The following is a 14,776-nucleotide window of genomic DNA, read 5'->3' as shown; positions in this document are numbered from 1 at the left end:
TATCAACAATGACAGAGTCTTTGCACCATGATTTATTTACATAAATGCATACTCCGCCACCCTTGTTTTTACCAGAGGTTGCTGCTACTCTGTCAGCCCTGAAGAGAGAGCGTCCATCCATATGCACCACGCTGTTTGGAACATCGTTTCAGAGCCATGTTTCAGTGAAGAACATAACATTACAGTTCATAAGCCATTTCTGTGTGAGGGTCCAGATTTTTAGTTCGTCCATCTTGTTCATCAGAGACCGTACATTGGCAAGGAAGATGCTGGGCAGAGCTGGTCGATGTGGGTTTAGCCTTAGCTTAGCACGCAGCCCTCCACGCTTTCCCCGTCTTTGTTTACGGTCTCGACGCCGAGCACTTCCGGCCGGTACGAGTGATCCGCTTGTCTGCGGTGATCTCAGTAGCTCCGGTGGGAGTTCGCTGAAGTCGAAAGGATGATCTAAAACTATGTTGGAACACTGTTTGTTGATGTCCAAAAGTGACTGTTTTGTATAGCTGTAGTTCGCATAGCTGAATCGCGCAAACACGAGTAAAATAACCAGGTAAATTAACACTATTTTCCTAAATCTGGTAAGACGCTGAGCCTCGCGATGTGTTCGCGCCGCCATCTTGGTACCAAGCTGACAGAGATAATCATAATGACAGCCCTTTCTATCGATCTGCCTAAAAAGATCAAACCACTTATTAGAAGAGGGGTGCTGATGATCTTTGTGTGTGAACACCCTGGCAGATCAAAAACTGATGCGCGCATCCCGTCAGATCCGTTCGTAGCGGACGAGGGGAGGCAGGGCAAGACACAGACTGTCACGCTGTCAGATCAAAGCTGTATGGAGTGTGAAACACAGGGCTTTGGCGAGCGTAAATTCACTCAAGCTTGATCGCTCAAACCCGCGATTTGATATTTCTTCTCCGAGGTAACTGGGAGAGGAGAAACACGAGAGCAGGGGATGCGGGGCCAAATTCGTTGAAGTAGGATAACCGCGAGCGCAGCAAGGACAGCTTAATAGTGAAAATAACGCTAGCAGATCAAAGAGCTGCGAGAGGCGCTAATCCTTAGTGCAAACACACCAGCAGATCAAAGCGCTGTGTGCAGAGTGAAACACGCGGGGCTATGTCAGCGCGCAAAAATCACTCGAGCCTGCCCACTCAGCCCCACGATCTCTCAGTTTCCTGAGAGTGAGAGCGGGGAAGGCGAGGCCAACCAGCGCAGTATTGTAAGATCTGTATAAAAGGATTGTGCGATGAGGAGCGCTGATTCTCGTGTGTTAACACACTCAAGCTAATTAAAGTGAGCACACGAGATAAACCGGCATGCAATCACTCAAGCCTGATTGCTCCGCTCCGCGAGTTAAGTGTTCCTTCCTCCGAGGTGTTTGGGGGAAGAGGAACATGAAAGCGGGGAAGGTGGTGGGCGCCTTATAGCGAGCGAATCAGGGGCGGCTTTCAATGAAAGCAGTCTGTTTGTGAGGGAGCAGCTTCAGCGACTCACATGCACATGCAAAGCTGTCAAAGATAGCTTTCTACTCCGGTCCGCCCAAGAGGATATAGCCGCTCATGTAACGAGGGGCGGTGATTCTCACGTGTAAAAACACCAGCGGATTAGAGCGCTGCGGTAAGAGTGAGCACGCAGGCTCTTGAGCCGGCGTGGGATCACTCAAAACCGGTTACTTAGCCCTGTGGCTCTATCGTTTCATTCTCCGAGCTTGCTGAGAGAGGAGAAACGGAAGAGCGGAGCTGCCTTGCTAGAAGGCCAGCGAGTGGAGAAGAGTGAGACTCATACTCGAGTGAGCATTCTGTCTGCGTTGCCCACAGAGGTGAACCGCCCACAGGCCTTCTGCATCGTTCAGAATTCCCTGCGCGAGCCACACTCGCAGTGCGACATTTGCAACAACGTCGCTTGAAATTTGCTCTTTCAGAGAAATTTGATTTTAGACTAGGCTGGCATCTGCACAGGTCGCTGGAGCAGCTCGAAGAGCAGACAGAGCAGCGAGAGGGCGCAGAGGAAAAGGCAGCTTCTATCCCCAGCGAGGCGTTTCTACTGCGAGCGTCTTTCAGTCTCGAGTGTCAGTGAAGGGATGATCGTCGTCGCTGGAGGAGAATTGATCTGTTTTCCTATGGCGAAGCGCCCGCTTATATAGCCAGATGACCCCTCCCCTTTTGGCGGGCTCTGGCGGGCTTTGCTGCCATAGGCTCGTGCAGTGCCGCTGACGAGCCATTGGTTCGTTTTTATTTACTGCACGAACCAATGGCCGTGCAGTCACACTGCGTGATTGAAAAAGTCTTCAGTCCTCTGAGAAAAAGGAGTTTTCCCCATAGCGTCTAGCGACGCAGTACGAGTGAAGTATCGACAGGGAACCTGCTATTTTAACATAGTGTAAATACGTTAGCTACTATCGCTATTTAAAAGAACTGCCAGATTTACCGCCACTCCCATAGACATTGTATTAGAAACACCATCGCACCCTCGCGTTGCCTTGTACCTACATGTGCAATGACAATAAATTGAATCCAATCCAATCCAATTAGCGTTAACAATTTTTTTTTGTATTCTGATTCAAAGGTAATATAATACAGAGTACAGTGTTGTAAATGTACATGCATGTATATTTTTAGGCAGCAGCTATTTGCACTGTGTAAACAGCGATAGAGGCTATTTAACTAAATGCAATATAGTAATAGATTCTATATACAGTAAGTGCTAATACCTATTTACACTATGTTAAAATAGCAGGATTTTGTGCCATGTATACTACTTGTTGCAAATAGTGGCAATTATTTGCACCTCAGTATAGTAGTAAAAAAACAGTATGCAATAATAAGGTATTGATTGTAAATTATAATTTTAATTCAAATTATTAAATGGATGCCACTTTATTGGTACAATAAAGCCCTCCCTACACCTACCCTAACTCTACCCAATACTTTATTTTCAGTTTTGGATTATTTCCTTAATTTTTATTGAAAATAAATTCCTTTCCGATGCGATACTATACGATACGAGATTTGAAAAGGGAGAAGAAAAAAGTTTGGCAAAAGGCGGACTTGAACCCGGGTCAATCGCTTCCAAAAACACAACGACACACACTCTATCATCTGCACCACTGGAACTGACACATTAGTTGACTCTGCTGTTCTTGTTTTGGTTCTTCCTGTACACCTTGATTGACAGATGTCTCGTCCAGTCAGCGATGAGTAATCTATTCCCAAACCAATGGCGCTGTCTCAAACTATACCTACCTCTTCCGGTTGGTCTGATTTGTCGTTGTGTTTTCTGACTTGTTATTTTGTTTCCGGATTTGTCGTTGTGTTTTCTGATTTGTTATTTTGTTTTCAAGTCAAGTCAGGTCAAGTCTGCTTTATTGTCAATTGTTCCACATGTACGGCGCATACATACAGATAATTGAAATTGCATTACTCTCAGATCCTTGGTGCATACAGTTAACATTAAACACGTTCAAATACAGATAATACAGTTTAAACATATGTACATACAACTATACAGCTATACAAATGAGGACATTGTAGAAAAATAAAGAAATAGATAAAGTGGCATAAGGCGCATGGCAGAATAGATAGAGTGCAAACCAGTTAAATAAAAACAAAACTGTGCAGATATATTTGTAGTGCAAACAGAGCTTATCAATCTGAGGACATTGTAGAAAATAAAAAAAAGAGATAAAGTGGCATAGATAGAGTGCAAATCAGTTAAATAAAACAAAACTGTGCAGATATATGTGTAGTGCAAGAAGAGCTTGTCAGTAGGGAGAACAGTCCTTACATCAGACTATCTGAAGAGGTAGTTTGCAGTCAATGCTGGATGAGGTAGTGATCAGTCCAATGTTGCACAAGTGACAGGTGCTGGTCACAGTTTTTAAGTTGGTGGTGGGGGGGGTGGGGGGGGGGCTCATAGTGTCAGAGTTCAGTGTTGCATGGGGTAAAAGAGGGGAGGGGGGGCAAGGACGGGAGGGAGTTCAGCTTCCTGACAGCCTGATGTATGAAGCTGTCCTTCAGTCTGCTGGTCCTCGCCTGGAGACTCCGCAGTCTCCTCCCTGATGGCAGCAGACTGAAGAAGTTGTGTGTCGGGTGGGTGGGATCACCTGCAATGCGGAGGGCTTTGCGGGTGAGACGGGTGCTGTAAATGTCCTAGAGGGAGGGGAGAGAGACACCAACGATCTTCTCAGCTGCTCTCACTATGCGCTGAAGTGACTTGAGGCAGGATGCGTTGCAAGCGCCATACCACACAGTGATGCAGCTGGTTAGGATGCTCTTGATGGTGCCTCTGTAGAAGGTGCACATGATGGGGGCAGGGGCTCTGGCTCTTCTCAGTTTGCGGAGGAAGTAGAGACGCTGCTGTGCTTTCTTGGCCAGTGCTACAGTGTTTTTAGTTCAGGAGAGGTCCTCTGTGATGTGCACACCCAGGAACTTGGTGCTGCTCACTCTCTCCACAGTCGCACCGTTGATGGTCAGAGGGGCATGCTGAGTGTGTACTCTCCTGAAGTCAACAAAAATCTCCTTCGTCTTCTCCACATTCAGAGAGAGAATGTTGTCACTGCACCACCTGGCCAGGCGGCTCACCTCGCTCCTGTAGTTTGTCTCATCTCTGTTGCTAATGAGACCCACCACAGTTGTGTCATCCGCAAACTTAATGAACAGGTTGGAGTTGTGTGACGGTGCGCAGTCGTGGGTCAGCAGAGTGAAGAGGAGGGGGCTCAGCACACATCCTTGGGGGGCCCCAGTGTTCAGTGTGATGGTGCTGGATGTGTTACTGCCAACCCGTACTGCTTGAGGTCTCCCGGTCAGGAAGTCCAACAGCCAGTTGCACAGAGAGGTGTTGAGCCCCAGTTGGACCAGTTTGTGAGTGAGCTGTTGAGGGATGATTGTGTTGAATGCTGAACTGAAGTCTATGAACAGCATCCTGACATATGAGTCTTTTTTGTCCAGATGTGTGAGGGCTGGGTGGAGGGCAGTGGCGATGGCATCATCGGTCGAGTGGTTGGACCTATATGCAAACTGGAAGGGGTCCAGGAAGGGGGAGAGGACAGACTTGATGTGGTGCATGACTAGCCGTTCGAAGCACTTCATGAGAATAGGAGTGAGTGCTATTGGACGGTAGTAATTGAAACAGGATGGAGATTACTTCTTCGGGACTGGAATGATGGTGGTAGCTTTGAAGCATGTGGGGACAACGGCCTGATTTAGCGAGATGTTGAAGATGTCTGTGAAGACATCAGTGAGTTCCACTGCACAGTCTCTCAGTACACGCCCAGGAATGTTGTCAGGATCCGGAGCTTTGCGTGCATTTATCCTGCTGAGGGATCTCCTCACACTGTCCGGGGACAGCGTCATCACCTGGTCGCCAGGAGGAGGTGGAGTCTTCTGTGCAGTGGTGCTGTTTTGTGCCTCAAAGCGAGCAAAGAAGGTATTCAGCTCGTTCAGCAGGTGGATGGTGCTGTCACAGGTCTGTGGTGGGGGCTTGTAGTCCGTGATGGTCTGTATCCCCTGCCACAGGCTCCGAGTGTCTCTGCTGTCGCTGAAACGATGGGCTATCCTCCTGGAGTACTGTCTCTTGGCCTCTCTGATGCCGCGGGAAAGGTTGGCCCTAGCTGTCTTCAGACCCTCCTCATCTCCAGCTCTAAAGGCAGCATTCCGAGCCTTCAGAAGTCTGTAAACCTCCCCTGTCATTCACGGCTTCTGGTTGGCCCTGACAATGATGGACTTTATGACCGTTACATCATCAATGCACTTGGTGATGTAGGCAGTGACAGTCTCCGAGCACTCTTGGAGGTCTGTAGTGTTGTTGTGTGTTGCAGCCTGTTTAAACATATTCCAGTCAGTGGTGTCAAAACAGTCTTGAAGTGCCTCTGACGACCCTTCAGGCCACACTTGAATTCTATGTGTTGATGTATTTTTGGGAACACACTCTTTAAGTCTGCGTGGTTGAAATCCCCAGCCAAGATGAGAAAAGCATCTGGATGGGCTGTCTGCTGCTCACTGGTTTGCTGGTACAGATCATTTAGTGCCTCACTGCTGTTGTTGTTGTTGGAGCTGGGAGGGATGTATACAGCAACGAGCAGTATAGCTGTATATTCTCTCGGTAGATAGAACTGCCGGCACTTAATAATCATAAACAATTTTTAAACATAAACAGTTTTCGGATTTGTCATTGTGTTTTCTTATTGTTATAATGTTTTCTGAATTGTTATTTTGTTTTTTAGATTTGCATTTGCGTTTGTAATTTGTTATTTTGTTTTCAGAATCGTGATTTGTTTTGCACTTCTCGGCCACCGTACTTTATTCCTACTTTGATGCCATATTATTTCTTGCAGTTTTTATGAGTCTCAACCTTAATATTTATTTAAACCCTCAGAAACGATAAAAGAGTATACGAAAAATGGGAATAAACGAATGGCTACATATGGCCATTCTTTAAAACCATCTAACATTTTAATGTAATATTGCCTAATTACTCAAACATTATGAGACTCAAAGATTGGCATAGCATCTCTTGGGAGTAACTTTGCAAATTGATTTCCCCGTTCACATCTGATTGTTAAAATGAATGAAGAATAACATTCAGCTCAGACTAATATAATGCTCCAGGGGCAAGATCGGTGCAAAGGCTGTATCACTGTTTTAGATATAAATAATTCCCTTATATTTGTCTCAGTGTAAAATATTGCAGCCTTTCATTAGTAAATTCAAATGCTTGGAGTTTAAGTGTTCTGGGTTAGGTGAAAGTTTCCTGAATTTTGTCTAATTTAAAAGCAAAAATAAATAAATAAATAAACAAACAAACAAACAAATATTGGCTCAGTAAAATAGACAAGGTCTTTCCAGTTCCATGTTCAACTCGTACTGAAATAAAGCAGTGAGTCTGAGCAGATGTTGCAGAGATTGTCCTAATTTGCTCTTATTGCTGTTTCTGTGGAGTTGAACAAAATGTGAACTGAATTTCATAGCTCCCCTACCCCTCGTGAGACATTTTGAATTTCCTTCCTTGCTCTGTATTCTTTTATATCAGAGCTGACACTGATACTATGACAGTCTCTCATCAGATGAAGCACTGCTTATCTTAAAAGAGTTGCAAAATACTATAATTGAATGTCTCCAGCTGGGAATGATTCTCTTCTGCACTACAAGTGCATGAAAGAAAAGCGGGTGAATGAAAAGAAAAGGTTTTTTCAGTGAGAGTTTTTTTATGTCCTGAAAGATTTGAAGGTTGGAAAGATTTTAAGAATGTTTTATGTAAAAAATAAAATTAAAATAAAGCCTCCAATTAGAAGCAAAAGGGCCACATAGCATAGTTTTTAACTTTACCCTCTATTTAATTAGAAAACACCCTGTGCACTACTGTCTCAAAGAAGTCAGAACATGTCACAATATCAGAATTATGAAAACATCTCGTTTTCTCTCTCTCTCTCTCAATTCAATTCAATTCAATTCAATTCAATTCATATTGCTTTATTGGCATGACATACTTAGATACATATTGCCAAAGCATTGTACATTTGTAAGTATAAGCATTTGTACTCTCTCTCTCTCTCTCTCTCTCTCTCTCTAATCAAATTATATATTATTTTATTAGACTTACTGACTCATGAGGGTCTCAGGCAGTGTTCGAACTATACCGTGGACTTTGGGGGAGCCCACCTTTTTTTTTTTTTTTCCTTTTTTTGTAACCGGGGGGTGGGGGGGGGTATCTATGGGTTCATGCGCTTGCGATCATTGGACTTTGGACTTACAATGACTTAGAGCCCTGTACGGGCCTCAAATTTAGGCCCTAGCCCGGCCCTGGCCCGAGACGCTCAGGCCCTGGCCTGGCTCACGTTCGACAGCTTATCAGAATTACCAGCCCGAGTTTATACTACTGTTTCGGCTATTAAAATAGTTCAGTTTTGTGTGTAATGGCAAAATGATTATATTTCGTTTCATTTTTTTATTAAGTTAATTTAGAAAAACATTTGGACCATTTTTGTTCGTTAAATAGCCTTTTTGTTTTTTTAAAGTAACGAGTCAGCTGCATGATCATAGCCTATGTTTGATCAATTTAGCCTTCTCATATAGCTATCATCACGACTTGCCTAAAATAAAATCTATAGATATACTAAAATAGTTCAAGTATATAACAATGTTTAAACGTTAAACCTGCGCTATAATAATAATGTGCGCTAGCCTATATCTCAGTTTGTGCGGAGAGTGGAAGCTAAAGCGCGCTCTGCAGGACATGGAGGCACCAGAGCAAACACTTGGATTGTTTTCAGTGGAAACAAATTAAAATAGCCTACGCTGTCTTTTTTTATAATTTTTTTTGATAAAGGTAAGAGTAATACATCATTCGGACCTGTAAAGGGTCTACTTGTATTTGTGTGCACTCACAATATCAACAAAAGGTAGTTATTTTATAATACAAAGAAAACAAACATGATGTGCTTTCTGCCGACTTGAACAGGAACGCTTCAAAAAAATGAACCGAAGCTGAGCGAATACATGCCTCACAGACATGATAAATATATCTATAGAAAGCTTTAAATTATCACTTAACGAAATAAAACAATCAAAAACAAAAACTCTTTTATTATAATCTTAATCATAATCAATAAAGATGCATTTCTCTCTAAAGGCGCGTCTAATGAGGAGACGGCGAGTCAGGATTAGCAACTTCATCCTTGCGACACAGACTCAGAAAACATTAGTTTATTAGTAAATAATTCAAATATCTCCTTACTGTTTCCCGCAGACACATTCATGGATATGTTTGCTGGGGTTTTGCAGCAAGCTTTAGCCTATTGCGTGCATTTGAACGCAGAACTATTCCACTGCGCTGAAGTCACTTGCGCACCTGCTGCTGCGGGACACTAAACACCATCGAGCTGCTCTCATTCGCGGCACGGTCTCCTGTTGTTTCTACCAGCGCGGCGATGTTTTTCATCACTAATCGATGGATGTCTACAATATAAAAATAAGGAGAAACCCAAAACAGGCCCGAGGCCCGGCCCGCGTCTGAACTACGATGTGGAAATTGGCCCGAAGCCTGGCCCTAGACGCGTAAAATAGTCGGGGCCCGTCGGTCCCGGGCCAAAATGTAGGGTTCTACAATGACTTACTTCTTGCATTGTCATCCCGGCGGGAGGTGTACTAACAGGGCTTGCAGCAGGTGATTCGGTCGTGCCATTAAACTGCCTTGTGTTCTTTTTGCCATGGTGGCTATATGATGCTATATGATGCTAACTGCAGAATGGATTTCAAGGACTGCGCGTGCAGATCTACGGCCAATATTGAATCCAACGTTTATATTTTTCCTACGAATCTTTGAGTTAACGTACTAAACATGAGTGGAATGAAATTGCACCGAGACAAGAATTCTTGACAAGAATAGCATGTATAGTTATCTTTATTGAAGTGAATTAGGTTTAAATCGCCGTCATGCATGAATGAATGATATTTTTGCAATTTTACACACAATAATCCACGATGATCACATTAAACAAAACTGAAATTGCACGTCAAAATAACACATTGTCAATATTTTTTGAGACCCCCAAAATTTCACAAATCACGTTTTCAGGGGAGCCCATGTCTTATTAAGGGGAGCCGAGCTCCCCCTGGCTCCCCCGTAGTTCGCACCCTGGTCTCAGGTCTTCTTTATGATGGTTGGACCACGTGACTTTCCGGATGAAAATTCAGTTTTAAAATAAGCAGTAAAGCAGTTTTGTTAAAATATTTGCTTTCTAAGAAATAACAAATTAAAACATTTAAATCTCTTTATTTTATGTTTTTGATTCATTACGATATGAGGGTGGTAGTATCAACTATGCCCTAAAAGTATTAAAATGTAATTAAAATCTGAAATAACAGGTTTATTGAAGTCACTGTATGAATCACGTTCTTAAACGATTTGCTCAACAGAAAGAATGCAAGAACAAGTATTAGAGGAATATTGGTCCTTAAAAATCTTGCTTGCACTGACAAGCGTTCTGCATGTGATGTGTTTCGATGGCAGCTGAAGTTGTGTTTACCCTAGACTCACTCTCAGCTGTCATGGCATTAAAGCATGGTCCTTTTACATGACATGAGCTCTTAGGATTGATTCTAAGCTACAGACTCGTAAAAGAAGAAACAGGCATTTATCTAAGCATTAGAGTAACAAGATTTGCCTGACCTTAAAACTTGCACATCATCACTGTGTGGTCCACCAAATGCCTTCACAATAATTCTAATGTCTGGCATCATTTCAGTAACACTTGAGATAAAATCCAAAAAAGAAACATCCAATTCTAAATACCCCTGTTGTCACTGCAGTCCGTGCTGAGCTAGAGTGGACGTGAGGTTATGAACTGTGGCTTAGGGAAAATCATCAGGGGAAAAAATGGATGTACACAGGCTTGAGTAATCACTTTAAAGGAAGTTTAGTGCTACTCCTGAGACAAGCACGGTGCTGTGATCAAATACAGCACAAAGCAACTTTGAAAAATAAATTTTTTCTTCACTTCTTAAAATAAATAAATAAAATAAAATAAAAACAAATATATATTCTCACCATCTGGGGTTTAATGTTGGAAAGCACTGCCAAGAGCTTCTTGTTTTCATGCCTAATGTGACCAGAAACTGAAGGGCCTTTTGGTTGTGCCAACATTCTTTCAACATTCTAATAGGGCTTTTGAACAATTAAGGAATACATATATTTTAAATACAATATGTTCCTTAAACAACAAAAACAACAATGATAATAATAATAATAATAATAATAATAGTTATTTTGAAACATTTTATATTGTCACTGTTCAAATAATATCTGGGAAATGTTTACTTTCTATTAACAATACAGCAATAGAATACAATTAGACTGAATACAAATTTTAATTTAAAACAAAAATAGCACATTAGCACCATAGCACAGTAAATGTGTCAAAATAAATGATTACTTTAAACATTTAATTAATAACTTAAATTAACTGGTTAAATTTGACAGCCCTAGCATGTTTGCATGATGTAAAATATTTTATCCTCCATAAACCTCCTTTTTGCCCTAGTTTGAAAGCCTGTATCATAAACAATAATATTAAATATTCAATGTTTGGCGAGTTAGTACGTTATAGTCCAGTAAGTTTCTGCTCTGATAGAAGTAATTACACGATGAGTCAAAAAGCATTGTTTTCCATTGATGGCCACTGAAATGTAGCTGTTTAGTATTCTGATTAAATCATTTTTGCAACCTACACATAAATTACAAATATTTCATTACATTTTAGTAGATGCTTTAATTACACTGCTGTGTCATTTACACAATTTGCACAACTTTTCACGTCAGTCTGTGCTTAAAAGCAGCCCTGTGAGGATCATAAGCAAAAAATAAAATAATAATAATGATAATAAAATTAAAATAAGTGTAGGACACATAAAGGGAAACCGTGTTTTATGGTTCCGCTTAATAGCGAAGGAATATAATAAAAAGTGACCACTATCATGGAGGGCCTGAGGGTGAGTACATTTTCAACAAATACATATATATATACAGGTGCTGGTCATAAAATTAGAATATCATGAAAAAGTTTATTTATTTCAGTAATACCATTCAAAAAGTGAAACTTGTATATTAGATTCATTCATTACACACAGACTGATATATTTCAAATGTTTATTTCATTTAATTTTGACGATTATAACTGACAACTAATGAAAGTCCCAAATTCAGTATCTCAGAAAATTAGAATATTGTGAAAATGTTCAATATTGAAGACCCCTGGTGCCACACTCTAATCAACTAATTAACTCAAAACACCTACAAAAGCCTTTAAATGGTCTCTCAGTCTAGTTCTGTAGGCTACACAATCATGGGGAAGACTGCTGACTTGACAGTTGTCCAAAAGACGACCATTGACACCTTGCACAAGGAGGGCAAGACACAAAAGGTCATTGCTAAAGAGGCTGGCTGTTCACAGAGCTCTGTGTCCAAGCACATTAATAGAGAGGCGAAGGGAAGGACAAGATGTGGTAGAAATGTGTACAAGCAATAGGGATAACCGCACCCTGGAGAGGATTGTGAAACAAAACCCATTCAAAAATGTGCAGGAGATTCACAAAGAGTGAACTGCAGCTGGAGTCAGTGCTTCAAGAACCACCACGCACAGACGTATGCAAGACATGGGCTTCAGCTGTGGCATTCCTTGTGTCAAGCCACTCTTGAACAAGAGACAGCGTCAGAAGCGTCTTGACTGGACTGCTGCTGAGTGGTCCAAAGTTATGTTCTTTGATGAAAGTAAATTTTGCATTTCCTTTGGAAATCAAGGTCCCAGAGTCTGGAGGAAGAGAGGAGAGGCACATAATCCACGTTGCTTGAGGTCCAGTGTAAAGTTTCCACAGTCATTGATGGTTTGGGGTGCCATGTCATCTGCTGGTGTTGGTCCATTGTGTTTTCTGAGGTCCAAGGTCAACGCAGCCATCTACCAGGAAGTTTTAGAGCACTTCATGCTTCCTGCTGCTGACCAACTTTATGGAGATGCAGATTTCATTTTCCAACAGGACTTGGCACCTGCACACACTGCCAAAGCTACCAGTACCTGGTTTAAGGACCATGGTATCCCTGTTCTTGATTGGCCAGCAAACTCGCCTGACCTTAACCCCATAGAAAACCTATGGGGTATTGTGAAGAGGAAGATGCAATATGCCAGACCCAACAATTCAGAAGAGCTGAAGGCCACTATCAGAGCAACATGGGCTCTCATAACACCTGAGCAGTGCCACAGACTGATCGACTCCATGCCACGCCGCATTGCTGCAGTAATCCAGGCCAAAGGAGCCCCAACTAAATATTGAGTGCTGTGCATGCTCATACTTTTCATGTTCATACTTTTCAGTTGGCCAACATTTATAGACACATCAGTCTGTGTGTAATGAATGAATCTAATATACAAGTTTCACTTTTTGAATGGTATTACTGAAATAAATAAACTTTTTCATGATATTCTAATTTTATGACCAGCACCTGTATATGTGTGTATATATATATATATATATACATAAGATTTCAGGCTACTTTCTCTGTGTAGACTGTGCCAAATAACTCCGTGGGAACAGGGCTAAAACTTTGTGTGAACATAAAAAATGCCCTCAAATCTGCTATAATTTAATTGTTCACTCACCCATAACTCGTAATCTCTCTGCACCAACTACCACCTCATGGTCGTCAGCAGAGAAGAGCAGCTTTCCTGCACTTGATTTTACCTCCAGCATTTTGCCTCTTGCGTGAACTCCATGGGAACCTACCAAAAAATATATATTTAAACATTGCATTTCAGTGTGCCGTCTAAAATCAAGTTTAATTTAAGAAATAAGTAATTAAGTATGCTCCTATTAGGATACACTTAATTCTACGGTGTCCTTGTTACAGTGTAATTACTGTATACTGTACATTTAAGTACTGAGTATTATTAATTAATTATATGTTTTTACTATATGGTTAGGGTTAGGATTGGGGTTTGGCTTAGGGTTACGTGCATGTAATTATGCATAATTAATTGTTATTGTAATATTAAGCGCATGCAATATGTGTAACAAGGACACCTTAAACTAAAAGTGTTACCGCCTATTGGTCTTAATGGACATACAAGCTTGTAATGTGTAATGTCTTTTTCTGACTAGGTTGTACCCCCCCCCCACTTGAATATTTTAAAGGGGACCCCTTTTGAATTCAGCTAATGAACACATGCTTGTTTACAACACTTTAGTTTTGTTTTGTATACAGTTGTTCAAATACCGTAATTCAAGTGAAAGTCACTTAGCTAGTCCATTTAAGGCTAAACTACTTTCATTAAAATACGGACTTGCTATTACGTTATTAACCAGGACTTCATAGTACATGCATCTATGCACATTCAATTACTGCGCTGTAATGAAGTCTCACACAGTTATAAAGGTTGCATCATGAGTGAGATGAGACTAACAATCTGACTATCATAGAACACTTTAACTCTGTCAAAATATTCATTTTACCATCTGTCCTATAAAGCTTAATATTAGCTGCCTGGATTCATCTTCCTTCTGTGAGCGGACCGGCCCATTGTTGCCTCTTGAGATCAGTGAATATTTCATTACATGCTAGCTACGCAAATATAAACGCCCACAGATGGGGCGAGAAATCTTAATTCCAATTTATAGTCTGTGAAATTGTGGTGAAGAAGACAATTGTAATTATCACAAAGATGTTGAATGAGAGTTTTAAATGATTCTTACCCTAAGAGTGTTTGTATTTGTGTGCTTACCTGCAATGAGTTGAGATACTAATTGCTTCTTCTCATTGAGGATGTTGACAGACACATTCTTAGATGACTGCAGGAACAATGGGCTTCCCTGGCATGAAAAAGAGGAGAATGAATGAATGAATGAATTAATTAATTAATAAATAAATAAATACTTTTTTCAATGAATAATAATAATAATAATAATAAATAATTTCTTAGATTTTGTCTTGTAGGAATAGAATGAGGTCTTGTAAGACACTGGTTTTTAGAGATTTATCTTGAATATAAGTGTATTTTTTCTTATTGCAATTACTTTTTTTTTTCTACCAGTGCCACAAGACAAAACAACACACACAATCAAGATACAGTCTCTGAAACAAGTTTTATTATTGTATGTAGTCTTTCTCAAGTGAGGGCAGATGGGGAAGTCATGGCCTAATGGTTAGAGAGTCAGACTAATAACCCAAAGGTCGCTGGTTCAAGTCTCAGGTCCAGCAAGTATTGTAGATGGGGGGAGTGAATAACCAGCGGTCT

At 41.2% G+C, this 14,776-nt stretch overlaps 1 protein-coding gene across 1 annotated transcript in view; it reads right to left on the bottom strand.

The window, feature by feature from the left end:
* LOC306856268 (delta-sarcoglycan-like) overlaps nt 1-14,776 on the bottom strand; it is a 141,146-nt gene that overhangs the window by 56,128 nt on the left and 70,242 nt on the right. The window contains exons 4-5 of the mRNA XM_079395426.1: nt 14,264-14,351; nt 13,145-13,264 (exon numbers count right to left, since the gene is read on the bottom strand). Coding sequence (XP_079251552.1) covers nt 13,145-13,264; nt 14,264-14,351 — 208 coding nt within the window. The remainder of the gene's footprint in view (nt 1-13,144; nt 13,265-14,263; nt 14,352-14,776) is intronic.

This window comes from Barbus barbus (genome assembly GCF_936440315.1).
Source record: "Barbus barbus genome assembly, chromosome: 36".
NCBI classification, from domain to species: Eukaryota; Metazoa; Chordata; class Actinopteri; order Cypriniformes; family Cyprinidae; genus Barbus; species Barbus barbus.
Note: the sequence above shows the minus strand (reverse complement) of the source record. Positions and strands in the feature narration are given on the sequence as shown.